Here is a 24,867-nt window from a genome sequence, read left to right as displayed (position 1 = left end):
GTTAAGTACTTCTTTATTTGAGTTTAATAAGCTGGTAAATCTATTCTTAATTTCATATTTGTTTTGCTTAGTAGTTTAACAGTTTCCAATCTCTACTGGAATTCTTTTTCTTAGAATCTGTTCTCCTGAACTGTAACTACATTTATTTCAGTGTTCACATGTGAAACTTTACTATCTTGATTGTCCTGAGTTGTCTTCTGTTTGGTTTTCATTCCTTCATTGTTGTCTCTTTTTATTCCTCTTGATTGGTGATTGACTTTTAGAAATTTTATTTAAAATTACAGGGGTAAATGTAAGTCTCTAGCTGATGATATCTTTTGATTTCTGATTACCAGTTAGTTTAGGTGCTGATTATGTTAATTTAGGACTGAGGTGATTCAAGGCTGGAGTTCTTTAAATCTTTGTGAGAGTTTGCCTTATTTCCAGTTTGCTTGGAATATAGTTCTCTTGTGTTGGTATGTCTGTTTCTTTTCTCTTTACCTTGTGAGATTTTGAAATTTTTGTTTAGCTTTTTGGTTCCCTCATAATCTAAGTACAAATCAGTATAATGTTGTTTGAGAGTCTGTTTTAGTAGTCTTTGAGGACTGTTCTATACTGTTTCCTAGGGTATACTTGGGTTCCTTCTCTAAGCCTGGATAATCTACTAGGATATCTCCGCCTTGACAGCTTATAACATTAAATTTTTGTCTCCCTAGCTCTGTAACACTCTCTCTGTTTAACTTCTCCATTTCCACTTGTGAAAAGTAAATGTTTCAGTGAAAAAAGTCATGCTGAATGTCATCTGTGTGCTTTCTTTTCTAGGATCTTGGCTCCTTAAATCGTGGCTGTCTTGTAAACTCTCCAGTACCTTAAAAGAGATTAAAACACAAATTTAATCCAGCAGTTTTAGTTGTTTTCATTGGATAGCTAGTTGGATAAAAGCTAATCTGCTGTTGCCAGAAGGATAACTTTTTGCTATTATATCCTTTAATTATTTAGTGTGAAATAATGGCACTTCATTGGGTATGGTGACAGGAGAGTAAGCATCCTTTCCTTCCCCATATAACAAGATACATTGACTTTGAGCATTGATTAATCATATATGTTGTGTTATTTAATAAAAATTTTAAAAAAAAGCTTTAAGGCAAAAAAAAATAATTTAAATAAATAAATACATTTATTTATTTGACAGTATTCATCTCTTTATAGGTTGCTTAGCCAAACAATGAAGGATCATCTAGTAAGAGTAGCAAATGAAGCTGAATTTATCCTGAGCAGGCAACGAGCAGAAGATATTCACAGACATGCAGAATTTGAGGTAGGTTAAACATATGATTGGTGTGAGGAAATTGCCATTTTTTAATGGTAATTGTGGGAAACTGCATAAGTAAAATGGTCTAAGCAAACATGTATCACCAAAAAACTAAATATTATTTTTTGAGAGTCATAGGGAATTCTGGGAAGATAGTACAGGTCTCTGTAGCCCTTTGTTCTCATCTCCATTTTATCTACAATTGCTCATGTCAGCTTCTGTGTTTGGTTGACCTAATCTTACCCATGTATGTGGGTTTGGCTCTGGTAAAACTCCTATAATGTGAGTTAGTGAAGGACTTCTGCCCTCTCTGGGCAAGGCAGAGCTAGTTAACCAGAAATGACAACTGAGCAGAAATGAAAATCACTTTGGTAGAGAAAAGATCTTCCAGGTTCTAGGGAGAAGCTGAAACACAGAGGCATTAAGTTTCTTTACCTTTGAGGTTTGAGACCATGCTAATATTTGTAGCTGAGGAAATGAGGGAGCATACGGCTTTCTTTTTGAGTCCTCACAGGGGGAACAAGTGACAGACCCATCATGGGACCACTGCTTATCTTGGCAGTTGTGCTTGAACATGTGTGATGAATGTGAATTCACAGAGGAAATTAATGGTGCTGTGGGTATATAAATTAGCAAAATTCACACCTAAAATGAAGTAGAAAATTTGACAAGAACATTTGCTAAGATTTAGAAAAAAAAATAGAAAGTACCATTGGGGTTCTTTAGAAAATGTCAAAAGCAGATAATTCAAATGTTGCTGATATTCTTCCAGTGCATTAAAAAAGATTCACTCCCAGGACATTTTATACAACTGTCACAACATGAAAAAGATACTGGAAAAGTAAACTCTAGAGGACCAATTTCATTTAAGAATATGGGTACAGAATTCTAGGATATTTACCCCAAAACTTGAACCAACAATTTAACAACACAATGAAAAAATTATATAGTATGTCCACTTAGAATTTACTCATGGAATCCAAAGATGGTTTAATGTTAAGATATTTATCTACAAAATAAATTATATCAACAAATTAAAAATAGGTATCAATAAATGTAGAAGGAAGCATATGATAAATTTTAGCAACCAGCCATAATGTATATGATAGTTTGAATATGATTTTAAGACTTTATTAAACATCATTTTAGATGGTAAAAACCATTTTTCTTAAAATCAGGAAAAGAAAAGTGATCCCCCACTATCACCATTATATAAAATGTTTTGATGTTTTTGTAAATGTAAGATACAATTAATGTAAATGCTGGAAAAGAAGAAGTAATAATAATTTCAGATTGCTAATGCTATGGGGTAGGAAAATCTAAGAGATTCTTGAACATTTTTCTACCAGAATTAATAGGGACTTTGGTAAAATTATTGGATATGAGATAAATATGCAAAAAAAATATAATTTGATGACTAGCAAGCAGTAGTCACTAAGAATGGAAATCAGTAATACAGTCTGTTTACAGTTAAGACAAAAATACCATTTTAGGTCAAATTCTGTAAGAACACACAGATACTGTTTGGAACAAAACTATAAAAACTTCATACAAAACAATATATAAGCTACTAGAAAGTTATTTTTTGCTGGACTGTATATGTTGCTCGGTGTGTATTGTATGTGTGAGAGGGGGACAGACAGAATCATTCTTTTATTTTGAAGTAAATTAATACTTACAGAAAAGTTGTAAGAGTAACACAAGAATTCTTATTCACCTTGTCTTAGATTCTGTGATTCTTAAAGTTTTATTATATTTACTTTTCTGCCTCTTTTTCTGTTTTTCTGAATTTGAGAGCAAGCTGAAGTCGTAGTGATCTTCTATTTTTAATTTCTTCAGTGAAAATTTCCTATGCTGTTCTCTGCTTTAATTCTATACAGTTCTGTATATTCTACACAGGTATTAAATCAGAAAATTAACATTGGTTGTAACCAATATAACATTGGTTATTATTTAATCTACAGACCTTATTCATGTTTTCTCAGTTTTCTCCATAATGTCCTTTATAGCCAAAATTAGATAATTTTAATGTCACAAAAATGTCAGTTTTTCTCACATATGTAAATTCAGTGCAATGTCCATTAGTATACCATTCAGTAGAAGACCAGTGGAGTAATTTGACACTTAAATATCCCTTTAAAAATGTCCGAATATTAAATACTTCCAAATTATATATTCAAATATCAGTATATCCAGATAAAACGGGAAAGTAAATGCTTTTATATAGCCCTAAGATTTATGGAAAGAGAGCATTGAAGATGTACTTGCCTTTCCAGATATACAGTACTAATTAATACTATAAAAGACACCATATACAAAAAAAATCTTCCCTATGGAATAAGGAAAAAGGGATGAAAGATGGCATAGTATATATTTTAGGAAAATATTTGGAAAACTATAAAAGTGGACCTAAGGCATATGAATGAAATTTCTAACCAAGACAGGCACTTAGAAACTATAACAGTAAACAGCTGATATTACACATAACATTAAGCTAAGGAAAGATATCAACAACATGTAAGGACATAATGGAATGTGGAAAGATTGATAAGTTAGTATGCTCACTATAGTAATAATTTTTATGAAATGATGAGCAAAGAATAACCCAAAGACATACACTCAGAGGATTTGAATAGGAATTTCATTGAGGAATGTAAGTAACCAGTAACATATAAAATGATACTAAAAATTACAAATATTCAAAGAAATGTAAATTTCAGAAATCATGGTCTTTCACTTATCTGTTCTCAGATTGGGATAAAGTAGAGTGATAAGTAAATAGAGTGATATACTGCTGAAGGGGATAGGGGAGATGGGCATGGTATTTTTTTTTATATTTTTAGTGGAAATGTACATTTTAAGTGTTATAATAAGGCATTATGGCTGTATGTATTGTGATAATTGTATAGACACACACGAATACTCATTTACCCAATATTCTTAGTCTGTCAATATATCTTTTGGAAATAAAAAGTACTAGTATATAAGGATATACAAAGAAGGCTCTTTGTTGCAGCATTGTATGTAAACTCTAAGAGGTAAAACTGTGGAAAAACAGGTTTCTGTGACAAAAAACAACAGTATTTTCTCCAAGAATAGGAGGTTAGTAAATTATGAAAAAATTACATGGTTGATGGCTTATTTTTTTTAAATAAGGTCTTTATTCATGTCATTGTTTTTTAAATTGCGTATTTCAATTTACAGCCTGTTTTGAAAGCTGAGGACATTAGTCCTCTCATATTTCTTTTTCATTTTTTTCTCTTCACTTTCCAATTCTTAGAGTTATACCTCATGAATATGAAAGTATTGTCTAAATACATAACATTCATTACATTCGTTACATACATTACAATCACAGTTCTGATAGTACTTGAGTGAAAATATTTAAATGGATTCAATATCCTCTTTTTATTAGTTATAGTTTATTCTAGCTCCTTCTTATTTTTAAAGATTTTATTTATTTGACACAGAGAGAGAGAGTACAAACAGGGGGAGTGGCAGGCACAGGGAGAAGCAGGACCCTCCTGAGCAGAGAGCCCGACTTGGGCCTCGATCCCAGGACTTGGGATCATGACCTAAGCTGAAGGCAGACGCTTAACTGACTCAGCCATCCACGCACCCTTAGGCTCCTTCTTTAGACTCAATTCTTAACTGGCTAGGTTTCATCATTTTTTCCCCCACAAGGGTTCATGTGTGTGGTACACTGAAAAACTTTTCATGTTTAAGAACATTTGCCCTCTGTCTTTATATTTGAATGACATCCTGATGAGTTTAATATTCTTGGCTAACGCTTGTATTCCTTTAGAATTTTGTAGACATTCCTTCGTTGTCTTCTGGCTTTAAATGTACTTTCAAAGAAGTTTGAGGCAAGGCTGATATTAGCCCTCAATCGATTATTTGCTTCTATTCTGAGATTTCTTTACATGCCCATGAAATTCATCTCCGTAACAGCAGTATGGCTCAGTATTGAACATCATTTATCAAATTTTCCTGGAACGTGTTCTTCCGTTATTATCTGCAAATTCACCTTTTCCTTCAGTTCTTGGAATTAAATTTTAAAATATTTTTTCTTTTTTTTTTTAAGATTTTAAAAAATTTGTTTGAGAGAGCAGAGCTAGTGAGAGAGAACACAAGTAGGGGGAGGCAGGAGAAAAGGGGAGAAGCGGACTACCCATTGAGCAGGGATTCTGATGCAGGGCTTGATCCCAGGACTCTGAGATCATGACCTGAGCCAAAGGCAGATGCTAAACCGACTGAGCCATCCAGGCACTCCTGAAATATTTTTTTCAATTTTATTTTCTTTTTCTTTAGTTAGCAACACAGTCTATGTCGGATATGTCTTTTTGTCTTTCATATCAATCAGTTATTTCCTGTTGTACTTTCTTTGATCTCTAGCCATCAGTAATTAAATTTTTAGTGTTTCATTTTGTTTGTAATGCCTGATGTTTGTAATTTATTTGTCTATAATGATTATGTTTAGTTCTTTATTTTGGTCTACAACTTTTCTCTGTGTCTTATTCACTCATTTTAACTTTTATTTTTTTGTGTGCTTCAGTTATTATTTTTGTTAGGTTGTTCATTAGAAGAAGGTAATCATGGGGTATTCTTTTTTTTGTCCCATTCTCTTAGGATTCTTTGTCATTTGTATCAGTTTTATATAAAAATTTTCTTAGCTTGTTTTTAATGTATTCATTGATTGGTGATATATTTTTGCATCGCTGTCATGCTCTTACTTTTCATCTTGTTCATTCTTAGAATGTTCTGCCCAGATAGTCTGTTGGTTTAGACAAAAATATCTTAATCACTTCTTCCATTCTTTCCACTGTATGTAAAGCTAATTTTTTCCTTTTCTGAACTTCAGTTTGATGTTTGCAATTTGATATTTGCCCAGTATTGTACAGCTTATCATGAAGAGAAAGATATCTTTGAAATAGGTGAGGAGGCTTTCTTAGCACGCCTAAGTTTTGCTTTCTTTTGTAGGATTTTAAGTATCTTCTGCCAAGTTTGTTCATCTTATTAGAAGCTGTGGATAATTCTCATCAGGGAAAAATGTGCTTAGGTTTTGAATCATTGTCCATCATTTCAGAAAGTGATGTCGAGTCTACTTCTGTCCTGGGAAATTAGCTCTATATTTTTGCTTCCTTGCTTCATCAATTTTTTTCATTGTAGGTTTTCTAGCATCTTCAATTAGAAGATGCAACGTATAGCGATAACGTGCTCAGTTTGTTTCTCTCCATATATGAAGGCGTTAAGAAAAATTCTCAGAATTTTGTCACCTTAACGGTATTGCTTTGGGCACATGGGACATGGTTAAGAACTCAACTTTGCTGCACCCTTAGCTGTAGTTCTAATATGTTTATTTTCTTCATGGCAACCAATTATTTAATGTTTGGTGCTTTATGTTATGTTGCTTTTTTGCTTGGTGATTTTTATAAAATTTTTTTGTTCAAAAAATTTTGTTTGCTAATTTTTTAGGAATTGAAAGAAGAAAAAAGTTTTTAATTGCCATTTCAGCCTACCATTCTAACCTGGAACTTACTCCTTAGTGTCCTTTCTGATTGATTATGGAGAAATTACTTTGTAACTCTGGGTTGAGATTGTAGTTCATTCTTTTAATTCATTCTTTTTAAAAAATTTTTAATTATGATGGTAGTGGTGTTATATGTGCTCTCATGTGTATGAATGAGAGAGAATGAGGAAGGAGAAAACATGGAATTGAAAAGAGGAAAAATATTTTTAAAACACTGTGTTATGCAAGAGATTAAAGTGATTGGACTGAGTGTGTATGTATGTGTGCATGCACACAGTTCAGATAAGGGGTGATGGTGAGAACAGTAGCTCATGATGCATGAATCCTAATGTTGTGTGAGGAACTTTATGGATGCTTTGTAGGTTTTAACTAATTTAATCTTTACAGTAAAACCCTGAGGTACAACTGTTATATCTCATTTTATGAATGCGAAACAGCATAAAAAGGACATAACCCAGAGGTACAATTAGAATCCAGATCTAGGCAGTTTATATCTTAATCTGAAATCTATGTATTTGGCTCACATTTTATTACATTTCTGTAGAATGTGTAAATAGGATTTAATCTTTGTCAAACACAGCAGCTTTATTCTGAGCTATTTAGTTTTATGCTTTATCTAGTACAGTTTTTCATTTTAATCTTTATCATCTTGCTATGAGATTTGCAATATTGTATAGTAATATTATAGAGCATGATAATAAAATACCAAAATAAAAACAAATATTTCTAAACAAATTTTATTGTTACTTAAATTTTTAATAGAGAAAATATATTTGTTCAACTGTTCCATATGAGATTCACTTTTAAGAGACAAAACGTCTTTTATATACTAGTCTTTTATTTTCATAGAAAAATAATTACTTTTGTTTATATGAAAAAACCCTAATTAATTGAGGCATGCTCATGTTTAATATATTTCTAATTATATTGCTCTGAAATCTTAAAAAATATTCTACATGATGCATATTTTTTCCTAGACAGCTTATATTCTAAAGGTTATCTATATTCAGCCTTGAATTCATGCTGTGCATTCTTTAATGATATATCTGAACTTTATCTACTGCTAGTTACTTCTTCCTGCAAAAAAGAGATGTTGTCATGTATTTAATGCACCATTTGTGGTTGTAAAATAGCTGACTTGTTTCATTTATTATCAGGGGATTGGTGACAGCATAGATCTGAAATGCACATCTCTTTATTTCATTGCATGATTATCATTGGCGTAAGATATCCTTGACATCTTCTGCTTTTGATTTATGTAGATGTTCCTTAAGTGTCATGACATCATTGATTAGGTGTACATCTTAACTTTCTTTTTTAATCTTAGAGCTGTAAAAGGAATGTTTATTAAAAATTATGTTGTGCAAAACATTGGACCCTATTTTGTAAATATGGTATATGTATTGGGTGCACACAATTTACAACAACATTTTGTTAAAAAATTTGTCTATCAAAGTAGTTTATTTAAACTCCTGACATATCTGTAAAAATTGTAATCAAGATTTTCACATAACAATAATATCTAAGCATCTATGGAAGTTAAAATCCACTTCAGTAAGAATTTCTTAATGTCTTTCTGGCTGGTGTTCCTTTGAGTTTCATGTACCGTACAATAGAACTCACTCCCTTAGCTTCAATGAAACTGCAAACTAGTGGCCAGTCAGCTTATTTAAAGTAATAAAAACAGATGTTTTTATGAAAAAAAGACCATGAAAAGACTTGATTAATTCTTAATATAGCAATATATACATTTTTCTTTTAGATGAAGGATTTAAATGTATTTTGACATTAGTGAACAAACTATTTTTCAATACAATAGCAAACTTTTTTTTTGCCAGATAAGTACTTTAAAGATTTTAAAAATTAATAAACAGTTCAATGGTATCATATATTTATGCCCATACCAAGGATAAAATAAATCCTTATAATAGTCTTTTGAGGTAAAAACTGTTATTATCATCATCCAGCTTTTACAGATAAGTAAACCTGAAGCACAGAGAGGTTAAGTGATTTGTTCTGGGTCATACAGCTAATATGTGGTAAAGCTAGGATTTTAATTCGAGTAATCTACAACAAAGTTATGACTACTTTGCTTTGTGGCCTCTCTAACATCATCCATTAGATGATTTATTATGCATTTTCTTATTTCAGCACCAGAACAGATCTGTGAAATATGTAGGATAGATTGAGAGAATGTGATTTGGCCTTGATCACATGGCTAGGAAATTGACGATTTTGAGCCAGAGCCCAGGTCTCATAACAGGGTAGTCTTGTGTTCCCATATCATATCTCTGATGATTTCATGGCATCATTGAAGTGTTTGCTGTTGAAATAATATACTGTTCAACATATGCTTGACAGTTCTGAAGGGATATGAAACATATTTAAAAATGTAATATTAGAGACATAAACTACCAATTATAAGGCTAATTATGGTGAGTTATCCAACTTATCTTTTCAATTTTTTTATCTTTGCATTTTTTTGGATTGATGGTCATTTCCTTTATTTGAAATAATGTTTATTTTTCCAATTATAGAAGTGATACATGTTTATTATAGAAACCTTAGAAAATAATGAAAAATATAATGAAATATTATCCATTGTCTACCTTTAACATCTGTTTATCTCATTTGTTTTCTTTTTAATTTGAAATTTATAGACTTATAAGAGGTTGCAAAAGTATTCAAGCAATCCCATATACCTATTGTCTTTTAAAAATACACATATACTACTAGTTTACGCATTTACTGAAAGTTGCCATTCACCAAATTAGACTCCCAAGGAGATTTTAAAATATTTGACATTATCTATTGATGGACACTTTGGTTTCTTCCCTGTACTGGCTATTATAAATAATGCTGCTATAAACATGGGGGTACACATACCTTTACAAATTAGTGTTTTTTATTTTTTTACTTTTTTGAGTAAATACCCACTAGTGGAATTACTGGATCATATGGTATTTCTATTTTTAATATTTGAAAACCTCCATACTGTTTTCCTCAGTCGCTGTACCGTTTATATTCCGACCAACAGTGCCTGAGGGTTCCTTTTTCTTCATATTCTTGTCAGCACTTGTTTTGTTCTTGTCTTTTTGATTTTAGCTATTCTGATGTAAGGGGATATCTCCTTGTGATTTTGATTTGTATTTTCCTGATGATTAGTGATGTTGACCATTGTTTCATATGTCCGTTGGCCATCTGTATGTCTTCTTGGGATAAGTGTCTATTCAGGTCTTCTGCCCATTTTTTACTCAGTTTTTTTTTTTTTTTTTTGTATTGAGTTGTGTAAGTTGGACATATCATTCGCAAATATCTTCTCCCTTTCAGAAGGTTGCCTTTTTGTTTTATTGATGATTTCCTTACCTGTGTGAAAGCTTCTTATTGTCGTTTAATCCCAATTATTTTTGCTTTTGTTTCCCTTGTCTTTGGAGACACATCTAGAAAAATGTTGCTAAGACCAATGTGAGAGAAATTACCGCCTGTGTTCTTTTCTAGGAGTTTTATAGTTTCACGTCTTACATATAGGTCTTTAATCCATTTTGAGTTTATTTTTGTGTAGGATGTAAGATAATAGTCCAGTTTCATTCTTTTGCATGTAGCTGTCCAGTTTTCCCAACACCATTTATTGAAGAGACTGTCTTTTCCTCGTTGTATATTCTTGCCTCCTTTGTCATAGATTCACTGACCATATAAACATAGGTTTATTTCTGGGCTCTCTCTTCTGCTCCATAGATCTATGTTTCTCTTTGTGCCAGTACCATACTGTTTTGATTACTACAGCTTTGTAGCATATCCTGAAGTCTGGGATTGTGATACCTCCCGCTTTGTTGTTCCTTCATGAGATTGCTTGGGCTCTTTGGGGTCATTTGTGTACCATACAAATCTTAGTATTATTTGTTCTAGTTCTATGAAAAATGCTTATTAGTATTTTGATAGGGATTGCATTGAATCCGTAGATCACATTGGGTAGTGTGGACATTTTAGTGGTGTTGGTTCTTCCAATCCATGAGCGTGGAGTATCTTTTTCCATTAGTGTCACCTTGAATTTCTTTCATCAGTGTTTTAGTTTTTGGAATACAGGTCTTTCACCTCTTGGTTGGGTTTATTCCTAGGAGTTTTATTCTTTTTGATGCAATTGCAAATGAGGATTGTTTTCTTAATTTCTCTTCCTGCTACTTTGTTATTAGTGTATAGAAATGCTACCGATTTCTGAGTATTAATTTTGTATGCTACAACTTCACTGAGTTCATTTATTGAATAGTTCCAGTAGTTTTTTGGAGGAATCTTTAGGTTTTTTATATGTAGTATCATTCCATCTGCAAAGAGTGACAATTTAACTTCTTCCTTAGCAGTATGAATGCCTCTTCTTTCTTTTTGTTGTCTGATTGCGGTGGCTAGGACTTCCAGTACTGTGTTGAATAAAAGTGGTGAGAGTGGGCATCCTTTTCTTGTTCCTGATCTTAGAGAAAATGTTCTCAGTTTTTCACCATTGAGTATTATGTCAGATGTATTTCATATTTGCATAAATATATGAGATATATATATGTATAGGAGTGAAGTTTTGCTTTTGCAACAACTGGGATGGACCGAGAGGGAATTATGCTACATGAAATAAGTTGAGAAAGAAAAATAGCACGTGATTTCACTTCTGTGCAGAATCTAAGAAACAAAACAAATGAACAAACAAACCAAGAAACAGATTCTTTAAATACAGAGAATAAAGTGGTGGTTGTCAGAGAGTAGATTGTTGGAGGATCAATGAAATAAATGAAGGGGATTAAGAGGTACAAACCTTCAGTTATAAAAGAAATAAGTCACAGACATGTAAAGTATGGCATAGGGAATATAGTTGATAACCTCTTAACATTGTGTGATAACAGATGGTTGACTACACTTATCACGGGGAGCTTTGAGCAGTGAAGAGAATTGTCAAATCAATTTGGTATACAACTGAAACTAATATAACATTGTGTGTCAGTTATACTTTAATAATAATAAAAATATTAAAAATCTGATATTAAAATCATTTATTATGTGCAGTTTGCCATTCATGAAATATTTTTGAAAATGTGATTTATAATAGCTATATGATATTTCTTAAAACGAACATGTAATAAGTAATTTTAACATTCATTATTCTAGATACTTAAATTCTATATTTTTTCTCTTATAAAGTTGTAAAGAATATCAATGTTCATAATTTTCTATTTGCATTTCTGATTTTTTAGGTGGGTTGAATTCATTTAATTGAAAATTGATATCAGAGTTTGAGTTCTTTTGAGTATCTTAATACCTATTGAGAAATTTCTTTTGAAAACTTTCATCTCATACATTTTTCCCATTTATTTCAGTATCTCCGTAATTGAATAATTTTCAGTTTGATAAATCTTATGAACTCTCGTAGTCTTCATTATTTTCATTACTAGTGAGCTTGAACACTGCCTCATATGATGGGAGTTTTATTCCTTTAAAATATCTGTTTGTTTCCATTGCCTATCAAATAAAATGTGATTTTCTTAATTATTTATACAATGATTTTATATTTTGTAGGTATTAACCTTTACTGTATTTGTTGTAGCGTGTTTCCCCAGAGTTTACTTATTGTTCTCATTATGTTTATTATACACTTAATCATTTAAATTTTAATATAACTTAATTCAAAAGATTTCCTTTATCATTGTTTTCATTATTTTTAGGCTGAGTTTTTTCTCTTTTTAAGATCATTTAAATATTCTTTCAGATTTCCTCTGGATACAGATCTCAGTTTTAAGTTTATAATACCTGAGATATTTTTCTTTGTATTGCATAAGACTCTAATTTGACTTTATGCAAATACTTTAGGCAGTTTTTGCAAAATAATATCTTTTTTGGTCAGCGAAGCTGTTTTTAGAGTATATTACAGTCTTGTTTGTTAGGGCTTATTTCAAAAACTGAGAAACAAACTGAGGGCTTCAGAGGGGAGGAGGGTGGAGGAATGGGATAGGCTGGTGATGGGTAGTAAGGATGGCATGTATTGCATGGTGCAATGATTTTTATAATTATTCATAAGTGATGTTGATTTCCTTTTTTATATATACTGATGTTATAAAATATATAGGTTATTTTTAAGAATTTTTTTTCAAATAGCCAAGTGTTGCACTTACTTATTGATGATTTACTTAATTGTTTTCTAATTCATTAGCATCTTTTGGTAACTATATTTTTCTCTTCTTTTGCACTCATTCTGCCCCCCCCCCCCGCCTTTTTTGGTTTATTTGAATGCTTAGTTTCACTCCTTTTTAAGATGATTATAATTTTGCAGACAGCAGTGTCTCATCCTATTTTTTCACATGATATTCTCATTATTGTTAGTTTGTAGATAGTGAATATAGTTTTTAGTTCAGTAGTTCTTTAATATCCAAGAGGATTGTCCTTTGTTGTTTTTTCAAATTTGATATTCTTATTTTCACTGCATTAGGAGCACATAATATGGTATGTAGAGTTTCTAACTTTGAAATTTATTGAACATTTGTAATTGGCCTAATGTGATTTTAAATTATATTTAAAGCTTTTTTATAATTAATTAAACCACAATACTCTGATGTATAATCATGGTAAAATTTCCATTGGGGTTTTTTTTTAAAGGACTCAGAAAAGATACCTGTCCCATTTGAAATGATAAATATACTAGGGTGTTCTTTAAGATGTTCAGTAATGCATGATTAGCTCTATGAAAATTAAAGTTGGAAATTGTTAGGGATCTGGCAGTAGAACACAGTATAACAGATTTTTGAGATTTTTGTAGATGATTTTCTCGATTTTCTAATACCAGAAAATCTAAGAGAAATAGATTTAAAAATTCATCATAGTAGACATTTGTATGACCAAAATAACAAGCAATAAAACTGAAAATAAGGTTAGAAAAAATTTTGGATGAAGTATGAAGCAATAATATTTAAATATATAAAAATATAAATAAAGGAGGGAAAGATGGAGACTGGAGAGTACCGCTTGTCAGTAATGGAAATGCAAATTAAGGTGAAAAAACTATTCTTTTTATACGTGGTATGCTAGCAAGTTAGTAGGAAAATTGAAGAGACATGTTACTTGTGACATTATTACTTGATTACATTTCTTTTGGAAGACTCTTTGAAATGAGGCCTATCTTTGATGTAAGTTTTATTTAGAATTTTTTATGTAAATAATTTTGCACAAAACAATCATATCATTGGAAATGTCACCATAGTAAGTATAACAGAAAAATACTGGAAAATCTCATAATGTCCAAAAGTTAATGAAAAGCCAGGACATAGTGGCGGATCTACTTTGCGGAGCAAATATCTATGTTATTTATTTGATTTTTAAAATACAAGATTTGTAATTGCCTTGTTATAACTAATACATGAATATTGTCAAAGTTTAGAATGTCACTGGAGAAGTAACGCAATTTCTATTTTAGTATTTTTATTCTTTACTAATACATATTTTTTCCCTTAAAAATATGGTTTTTTTAAAAAAATGAAAATAGTTTTGGGTGAAATGTGATAGTTGCATACCACAGTTCACTCAGAAAGATAAAAAGTAATTTAGATGTTCCAAACCTGAATTACATATTGCCTGCCCACACTCAGATTCCCTGTCAAAGTCATCATAATTCTTCCAGTCTTCTAGACTTTAAAACTGATAATCACAACCAAAGAAAAAATAGATATATTGGTCTTTATCAAAATTATCAATGTTTGGGGTTTAAAATATACTGCGAAGAAAGAGAAGAGTCAACCCACAGAATGGAAGAACGTATTTGCAAATCTTATATCTAATAAGGATTTAGTGTCTGGAACATGTAAATGACTTTTACACTTCAGCAATGAAGAGTGACTTCCCTCCTCCTGCCTCCAGGCAACATGGACATTGTACTTGCCTTGTTCCTTTCCTTCTCCCAGTATACCTCATCCTCTTCCTTGTCGATCTGGGCCCAACAGAATGGCTTTTGCAAAGAAGGGTGGCAAGAAGGGCTGTTCTGCCATTAGTGAGGTAGAGACCAGAGAATACACAAATCAGTATTCACAAGCAAATCCATAGAGTAGCTGGCCTTCAAGAAGCATGTCTCTTGGTCACTCAAAGATATCCAGAAATTTGCTGTTAAGGATGGCACCTCCCAGTGTGTGCATTGACACCAGGCTCAACAACGTAATCAGGGCTAATGGAATAAGGAATGTCTCATGCCATATCCATATCCTGTTATGCAGAAGACATAAGATGAAGAACCACCAAAGAAGCTGTATACATTGTTTACATATATACCTGTCACCAGTTTCAAAAATCTGTGGACAGTGTGGGTGAGAACTGACTGCTGATTGTCAAATAGTTATAACTTTGCTGGATAGATAGATCAAAAAAAATAGCACGGTTAAAAAAAACGAAGAGGATTTGAATAGATATTTCTCCACGGATAATCTACAAATGGCCATATTAAGCACATGAAAAGATGCTCAACTTCGTTATTCATTAAGGAGATGAAAATCTTCAAACCACTAAGATGGTTATAATCACAAAGCCAGGTAATAACAAGAATTGGTGAAGATGTAATGAAATTATAATCCACATCTGCTAGTGGTGGGAATGTAAAATGGTGCAGCTATGTTGAAAAACAGTTTGGCAGGTCCTCAAATTGTTAAACAGAGTTACCCTATGACCCAGTAATTGTAGTCTTAGGTATATATCCAACAGTATTGAAAACATATGTCCACAAAAAACTTGTACAGGAATGTTCATAGCTGCATTTTTTGTAATAACCAAAAGTGGAATTAGCCCAAATATTTGTTAACTGATGAATGGATAAAGAAAATGTGGGGTATCAATACAGTGCAGTATTGTTCATCCATATGTGTATCTGTGTATATGTATCTATATGTATATGTTTATATAAATAAATATATATATATATACACACACACACACACATTCTAAGAATTGAAATTACAAGTTGAGTAAATAAAAGTTTTATGTCTGAGATCGGTTACACAGAGACAAGTAAAATTCTCCAATCATTCTTCTTCTTAACAGTAATTATTCACAGCATATTCATTTACCCTCAACAGTGCTTTAATTGGTTTGTCTAATTAATGAAAAATGGTATTGCCTATTTTATGTTTCGTATTCCATATAAGCAAAACTTTTATCAGAATAATAATGTATTTTGTTGTTGGGCATGCTCTGTTTTCTTTCTGTAGAGTTTTGGGGATCATATATTTTATTATCTGTTCTTTGAATCTGGGTTTATGTTTATCAGTGGATCCTGAAAATTTCTACTTTTACATGACTTCCTGCATTCATTGTAAATCTTGTTTGGCAGCCAGCTTCTCTGCATGATTTCTCTTCAGTAATTAAATTTAGCATTTCCAGCTGTTGAAAAATTTGTTGGCCTTTAATGTTCATTTGTGTTTCTTCACGCGTAAAACATAAGACATCCACCTAGTTTTAATTCTTTTAAAGTGCTATTTTGTAGGATGGACTTGGCAGTTATACACTGTGAATGGTTTACTTTCTTATTGGATCCTAAATATTAATCTAAAAAAAATCTGACATATATCAGGTATGTGATCGCTGTAAGTGACTTTCTTCTATGAATTTGTAGGGAACTTAGATTTTTGTTTCTTAGAATGTCAGACTAGATTATTTGTAAAGAAATTTCTCAATAGGTATTAAGATACTCAAAAGAACTCAAACTCTGATATCAATTTTCAATTAAATGAATTCAACCCACCTAAAAAATCAGAAATGCAAAATAGATTATTTGTAATGATGTATAATTTCAGATACCTGTGTTTGCTAAGTATAGGTATAAGCAATTACACAGAACTATAAGTCAGGCTAATTACCATAGGATTTAATGGGTATTTTGTTAACACAGAATAATTTCAAACAGAAGAAATAAATCTTACGTCTGTAATTTACAGTACCTTATTTAGGAAATTACTCAGTTATATTCGTTATGTAGGATATTTATTGATATAGGTAGTTTTTTGAGAAAGTGTTTACTGATACTACTGAGCCACATATCTGTCTTCAGAGGGTATCATGTTTATAATTCAGTGCCCATTCTCCATTACTGCAGAAAGCACTTTTCATAGGTAATGTAGTTCTTTTTAATAAATTGTGACCATCTACCTATAGCTTGCTAATTTTAGATGTCTCAAATGATCATTCTTTATAATGAGTTCATATATGAACAGCCAATAAAATCCTCGTATAGTCTTCATTGTGGACTTACTTCGAATCATAGTATATAAACTGTTAATATTTCAGGTTCTTTGTTGAGAAGTGATTTTATTTATGTATCATATATGGTTGATTAGGCAATTTAAAATTCTTATTAGCTTAATTCTCCAATTGTATTATGCTTTTGTATTCTTTACCTTCTCTTACATTGTTAAATACAATTTGTTGACATAATAAATTGACATGGCATTAGATAGAGGAGTGGTAACAATAGAAATATTTTAGTTTTAACTGTTAATCATTTTGGGTTGCCTCCTGTTTACATGGAATTTTAGACCATAGAATAAAAGTTGATGGAAAGTTTCCATTTGAGACTAAAAAATTATGCTGAAAGGGAGGTGGAGATTTTTTAAAGTATTTAAAAAATTATTTATTCCTAAAATTCTTATGGAACTACAAGTGGCCCTGCATAGCCAAAATAATCTTGAAAGAAAAAAGAACAAAATTCGAGGACTGATATTTCCTGATTTTAAAATATATTACAAGGCTATAATAATGATATGATATGATAGCTGTACAGTTATAGGCATATATACCAAACAAATAGAATTGAGAGTCCAGAAATAAGTCTACACATCTAAGGCCGATTTATTTTTGATGAGGGTGAGAAGACATTTCATTTGGGAAAAAAACAGTCTTTGCAACAATTAGTGCTGAAACACCTGGATATCCACATGCAAAAGAATAAAGTCGACCCCTTCCTTTTACCATATAAATATTAACTTAACATGGATCAATGACCTAAATATTAGAGCTAAACTGTAAATTCTTAGAAGAACACATAGTTGTAAATCTTCTTGTCTTTGGATGTGCATATCACACCAAAAGGAAAAGCAACCAAAGAAAAAAATAGGTAATTGAATGGCATCAAAATTAAAATCTCTGTGCATTGCAAGATATTATCAAGAAAGTAAAGAACTGCCTGGCCTGGCTCACTTGGTAGGGCATGCAACTCTTGGCCTTGGGATTGTGAGTTCAAGCCCCAGTTGGGTAGAGAAACTACTTAAAAATAAAACCTTCAAAAAAATAAAAAAGAGTAACTTAACAGAGTGGGAGAAATTATTTGCAAATCTGTGTATCATAAGTGTTTCTTTCCCAGAACATGTTAAAAATTTTTTCAACTCGACAATGACAAAACCAAATGAAAAATGAGCAAAGGGCTCATATAGACTTTCCTCCAAAGAATTTATACAAATGGCCAGCAAACACATGGCAAGATCTCAACTGCATAAGTCATTAGGGAAATGCAAATCAAAATGACGAGATGCCACTTTATTTCCACTAGGATGGCTAAAATAAAAAAGATGGTAACAAATATGGGTGAGAATATGGAAATACTGGAAACCCCATACACTGGGGAATGTAAAATGGTATAGCTGCTGTAGAAACAGTTGAGCAATTCTTCAAAAACCTAAAATAATTACCATATGACCCAGCAATTTCACTCTAAGTTACATAGTCAAAAGAAGTGACAGTAGTTACTGAAAATAAGTACATGTGCATGCATGTGTGGTTTATTTTCTGTGTTAACTTGAGAGGGCTAAGAGATGACCAGATACCTGGTAAAGTATTATTTTGGGGTGTGTCTGTGTGGGCATCTCCAGAAGAAATTAGCATCTGAATAAGTAGACTGCATAAAAGAAGATCACCCTCATCAGTGCCATTGGGCACCATCCAATCCATTGAAGGCCTGAATAGCTGAGAAAAGTAAGGAAGGGTGAATTCACTGTCTCTGCTTGTTTGGAGACTTCAACTTCTCTTGCCCTTGGACTTTGACGCTCCTGGTTCTCAGACTTTCAGACTCATATTGGGACTTACCACCTCAACTCCCAACTTCCACTCTAAATTAGAGCACCAGGGTTTCCTGGTTCTCCAGCTTTCAGATGGCAGATTCTGGGGCTTTTTGACCTTCATAGCCCCATGAGTTAATTCCTTTAATGAGTCTCCTCATATATATCTTATTGGTTCTGTTCCTCGGAGAACCCTAATATAATCTGTGTTCATAGAAGCAATATGCACAATAGCCAAAGGTAGAAACAATCAAAAGGTGGACGAATGAATAAACAAATTAGTGCTCTGTACATACAATGGAATATTATGCAGCCACAAAAAGGAACAGACTACTGATACATGTTATAATGTAGATGAATCTCAAAACTTTATGCTAAGTGGAAGAAGCCAGATCCGAAATTATATCATATAAATCATTTATATGAAATATCCAGAGTCAGTAATTCCATAGAGACAGAAGATTGAAGATTGGTGATTGCCACTGTCTGTGAAATGGGGAATGGGGAGAAACAGCTTAATGGATAAAGGACTGACTTTAGAATAATGGAAATGTTTTGTAATCAGGTAAATGTGGTGTTTGCACAGCATTGTTAATGTCAGTGCCACTGAACTGTGTACTTTAAGAAGCGAATTTTATGTGAATTGTACTTTAATAAATTATTTTAAAGAAAATAACTTTTAGTATGTGGCACAGTTGAATATATGGAACATTGTAAAAGACTTAAATGTGTTTGTTTCACCTAGGCTGCTAGATACTATAATCTTCCTGGGTTAGGAAATTAGGCTAAAGAACATGTCGGAGAGAAAATTGAGAGTAGTTTAGAAGATGTTGAGGGTTTGGTTTTGGAGGTACTATAGATTAATACATCTTGTAGCAATTTGGAAATATAGATGTAGTACTAGATAAGATATATGTGGATACAAGAGCTATATTTGAATGTTTTAGCGTAGAGATAGTAGTTACTCTACATGGGTCACACAGCATAGCAGATGAGAGGAATACCAAGGCATCTTAACAACTGAATGTTATTGAATCCTTTGCCAAGTACTCAGTTTAACTAATTCATTTACCGTTCATAAATAGGCGTTTAGTAATTCCCATTTATCCTACTAAGTTTCTCTGGAAGGCTTGAATTCCCATACCCCAAATTATTTCATTCATACTTCTTACTCTTCAAAACCAAATGCCCCATTCTACTGAATTGTCAGCTGAGGTTCTTACGTTCTGTTTATTTGCAGAAATATATCTCATCAGATTGGAATGAGTGCTGAATCTGTCCATCACCCAACTAATCAATATTTATTTGTCTATTCCTTTCCATTTGAGAGAGCCTCACTTCCTTCAGTGGCCAGTCTGTTTGGCTGTATTTTGGAGCCCTTCCCCTTTCCCACTTCTCACAAATGTGCTAATTCACTTATCTCTTCTTTTCTGAATCAGTCTTCCTTTTCTCCTAGGAAAGCACTGGAACATGTTTTAATATTTTCCATCATTTAATAAACTAAACACAAACTCAGAACTTTCTCTTGACTTTACTGTCCTGCCTCCAGTTTGTTTGTTTTTTTTTTTTTTTGGTCTAGGAGTCAGTCTTTAAATTAGTTTTGACAAACATAACTTCTCTTTTCTCTGGGCTTCCTCATGGCACTTTGGCTTCATGTCAGTCAGGCCTCTATCACTACCACCACCACTCACTCTTGAAGTTTCCTGGAATCACCAGTGACTTCAGTGTAACCAAACCATTCTTCTCCTATGTTTGTTTTCATTAATAAACTTTATTTCAATATTGAAAACTGTTGACCGCCCTCTTCCTGTCTTGATTCTTATCAGAATCTTATTCTTTCTTCACTAATACTACTGAATTGCTATTCTAGCTTCTTTCTCTACATAGCCTTTAAATGCTGAAATTTCTTGGGACTTTATCCAAAGCCTTCTCTTATGTGTCTCCATTCTTTTCCTAAGTAATGTAATCTGTTTCCGTAGCTCTTCAATGCTATCTTTAGTCTAATAATTTTGAAACTTATGTCTTTGGTCCAAGTTCCTTTTCTGAGTGCCAGGCTTATTTATTTCACCTTATTTTACACATCTACTTGGATTTCTCACAAACATCACAAAGTAGCCTGAGTTTTAAGAGCATGCACGCTGGATTCAGATAGCCTAGGTTTTGATAGGGGCTCTAATACTTTTCAGTTTTTTAACCTTTGTTAAAAAGGTTAAAAGTTCTCAGTTGTCAGGTCCCTAATTTGTGAACTGAGGATTAGAATAGAATTGTTGTGATAATTAAATGAGATCCGTGTAGAGCATTGAGAACAATGTCTGAAATAGAGTAAACAGTCAATAAATGTGAGGCGCTATTATCTTTATTACATCATGCTTAATATACTTTAGAAGTATTTTCCTTTACTGCCGGTCTTTTGAATCAGAAAATTAAGAGTCATCCTTTAATTATTTTTTTCTCTCCTACTATACATTCAGACATCCTGGAAACTCAGTCTTTATAATTTGTCTTGAAATATGTACTTCTTATATCCTCTGCCTAACATTCCTCAAGATGTTAAAAATAGAGCTACTGTATGACCCAGCAGTTGCTCTCCTGGGTATTTACCCCAAAGATACAGATGTAGTGAAAAGAAGGGGCACCTACACCCCAATGTTCATAGCAGCAATGTCCACGATAGCCAAACTGTGGAAGGAGCTGAGGTGTCCTTCAACGGATGAATGGATAAAGAAGATGTGGTTCATATATACAATGGAATATTATTCAGCCATCAGAAAAGATGAATATCTACCGTTTACATCGACATGGTTGGAACTAGAGGGTATTATGGTAAGGAAAATAAGTCAATCAGAGAAACACAATTATGGTTTCAATCATATGTGGAACATAAGGAATAGTGCAGAGGACAATAAGGGTGGTGGTGGGGGGAACTGAATAGGAAGAAACCGGAGAGGGAGACAAACCATGAAACTCTTGACTCCGGGAAACAAACTGAGGGTTGCAGAAAGGGAGCTGCATGGGGTAATGGGGTAACTGGTTTATGGGCATTAAGGAGAGCACGTGATGTGATGAGCACTGGGTGTTATATTGAACTGATGAATCATTGAACATTATATCAAACACCAATGATGTACTATACCTTGGCTAATTGAATTTAAATAAATTAAAAAGAAAAAGCTTAGATAGTGGGAGTGCCTGGGTGGCTCAGTCAGTTGAATGTCTGACTCTTGATTTCAGCTCGGGTCATGATCTCAGGTCATGATTCAGCCACGCTTAGTGTGGAGTCTGCTTGGGATTTTCTCTCCCTCTCTCTTTCTCTCCCTGCCCCCCTGAAATGAATGAATGAATGAATAAAATCTTAAAAAAAAAAAAGAGAAGAAGAGGGGCACCTGGGTGGCTGTTGGTTAAGTGGCTACCTTTGATTCAGGTCATGATCTCAGGGTCCTGAGATCAAGCCCCGCATCAGGCTCCCTGCTCAGTGGAAAGTCATTTTTCTAGTTCTGTGAAAAAAATGCTTATTAGTATTTTGGTAAGGACTGCATTGAATCCGTAGATCATGTTGGGTAGCGTGGACATTTTAGCAGTATTAGTTCTTCCAATCCATGAGCATGGAGTATCCTTTTCCTTTGGTGTCACCTTGAATTTCTTTCATCAGTGTTTTAGTTTTTGGAACACAGGTCTTTCACCTCCTTGGTTGGGTTTATTCCTAGGAGTTTTATTCTTTTTTTTTTTTTTTTTTAAAGATTTTATTTATTTATTTGACAGAGATAGAGACAGCCAGCGAGAGAGGGGACACAAGCAGGGGGAGCGGAAGAGGAAGAAGCAGGCTCATAGCGGAGGAGCCTGATGTGGGGCTCGATCCCAGAACGCCGGGATCACGCCCTGAGCTGAAGGCAGACGCTTAACCGCTGTGCCACCCAGGCGCCCCAGGAGTTTTATTCTTTTTGATGCAATTGTAAATGAGGATTGTTTTCTTAATTTCTCTTCCTGCTACTTTGTTATTAGTGTATAGAAGTGCTACCCTTTTTCTGAGTATTAATTTTGTATGCTGCAACTTTACTGAGTTCATTTGTTGAATAGTTCCAATAGTTTTTTGGAGGAATCTTTAGGTTTTTTATATGTAGTATCATGCCATTTGCAAAGACTTACAGTTTAACTTCTTTAGCAGTATGAATGCCTCTTCTTTCTTTTTGTTGTCTGATTGCGGTGGCTAGGACTTCAGTACTATGTTGAATAAAAGTGGTGAGAGTGGACATCCTTTTCTTGTTCCTGATCTTAGAGGGGAAGTTCTCAGTTTTTCACCATTGAGTATTATGTCAGTTGTGGGGTTTTCACATATGGCCTTTATTATGTTGAGGTATGTTCCCTCTGAACCCACTTTGTTGAGAGTTTTTGTGAATGGATGTTGAATTTTGTCAAATGCTTTTTCTTAATTTACTGAGATTATCATATGATTTTTATTTTTCATTTTTTAATGTGCTGTTTCATATTGTTTGATTTGCCAACATTGAACCATATTTGCATCCCCAGACTATATTCCACCTGATTGTGGTGAATGCTTTTTTAAAATATATTGTTGCATGGATTTTGCTAATATCTCATTGAGGATTTTTGCATCTGTGTTCATCAGGGGTATTGATCTGTAGTTTTCTTTTTTTGTGGTGTCTTTGGTTTATACTGGACTCACAGAATATATTTGGAAGATTCCCTTCCTGTTCTACTTTTGTAGTAGTTTGAGGAGAATAGTTATTAACTCTTCTTTAAATATTTGGTAGAATAAACCTATGAATCTATCTGGTCTTGGAGTTTTATTTTTTGTAGTGTTTTGATAACCTACTTAATTTTGTTAATAGTAAATGGTCTGTTCAGATTTTTTAAATTTCTTTTTGATTCAGTTTTGCAAGACTGTATGTTTCTAGGAATTTTTTCATTCTAGGTTTTTCAAGTTGTTGCTATATAATTTTTCATAATATTCTTTTATAATTATTTGTATTTCTGTGGTGTCAGTTATTCTCTATTGTTTCTGATTTTATTTATTTGGGTCCTTTCACTTTTTTTCTTGATGAGTTTGGCTAAAAGCTTATGAATTTTGTTTTTCCTTTCAAAGAACCAACTCTGGTTTCATGAATCTTTATTATGGTTTTTTTACTCTGTCACTTATTTCTGCTCTCTCCTTCTTCCTATTTGCCCTGGATTTGTTTGTTAGTTTTCTAATTCCTTCAGGTGTAAGTTTATATTGTTTATTTGAGCTTTTTTTAGTTTTTGAGGTAGGCCTGTATCGCTACTTAATGCCCTTTTAGAGCTGCTTTCCTGTGTCCTAAGGATTTTGGACTTTGTATATTCATTTTTATTTGTCTCCATGAATTTTTTTATTTCTTTGTTGACCCATTTATTGTTTAGTAGCATATTGTTTAGCATATATCTGTTCATGTTTTTTTCTAATTCTTTCCTGTGATTGATTTCTCGTTTCGTAGTGTTGTGGTTGGAAAAGATGCATGGTATCATTTCAGTCTTACTAAATGTATCGAGGCTCGTTTTGTGATCTTTGCTGGAGAATATTCCATGTGCACTTGAAAAGAAAGTGTATTCTGTTACTTTTGAATGGAATGTTTATGTATGTGTCTCTTCTGTCCATCTGCTTTAATATGTCCTTCAAAGACACTGTTTCCTTATTGATTTTCTACCTGGATGATCTATCCATTGATGTAAGTAGAGTGTTAAAGTGCCCTATTGTTGTGTTACCATCAATTTCTCCCTTATGTCAGGTAATATTTGCTTTATGTATTTAGGTGCTCTAATATTGGGTGCATAGATACTTTCAATTATATTCTCTTGTTGGATTGATCCTTTTATCATTATGTAATGCTCTTCTTCGGTGTTGTTATAGTGTTTGTTTTAAAGTCTATTTTATCTGATATAATTATTGCAAAGACAAAGTTTGAAAAATAATTTCTTTGACTCCTTGTATGATTTTCTCTCTCTCTCTCTTTTTTTTTTTT

At 32.8% G+C, this 24,867-nt stretch overlaps 1 protein-coding gene across 1 annotated transcript in view; it reads left to right on the top strand.

The window, feature by feature from the left end:
• The window catches only part of LRBA (LPS responsive beige-like anchor protein), a 762,114-nt gene that overhangs the window by 341,877 nt on the left and 395,370 nt on the right, over positions 1 to 24,867 (top strand). Inside the window, exon 36 of the mRNA XM_040626351.1 lies at positions 1,189 to 1,297. Coding sequence (XP_040482285.1) covers positions 1,189 to 1,297 — 109 coding nt within the window. The remainder of the gene's footprint in view (positions 1 to 1,188; positions 1,298 to 24,867) is intronic.

This window comes from Ursus maritimus, unplaced genomic scaffold, assembly GCF_017311325.1.
Source record: "Ursus maritimus isolate PB19 unplaced genomic scaffold, ASM1731132v1 scaffold_11, whole genome shotgun sequence".
Taxonomy (NCBI): domain Eukaryota; kingdom Metazoa; phylum Chordata; class Mammalia; order Carnivora; family Ursidae; genus Ursus; species Ursus maritimus.
The sequence above is the reverse complement of the archived record's forward strand: the minus strand, read 5'-3'. Positions and strand labels throughout refer to the sequence as shown.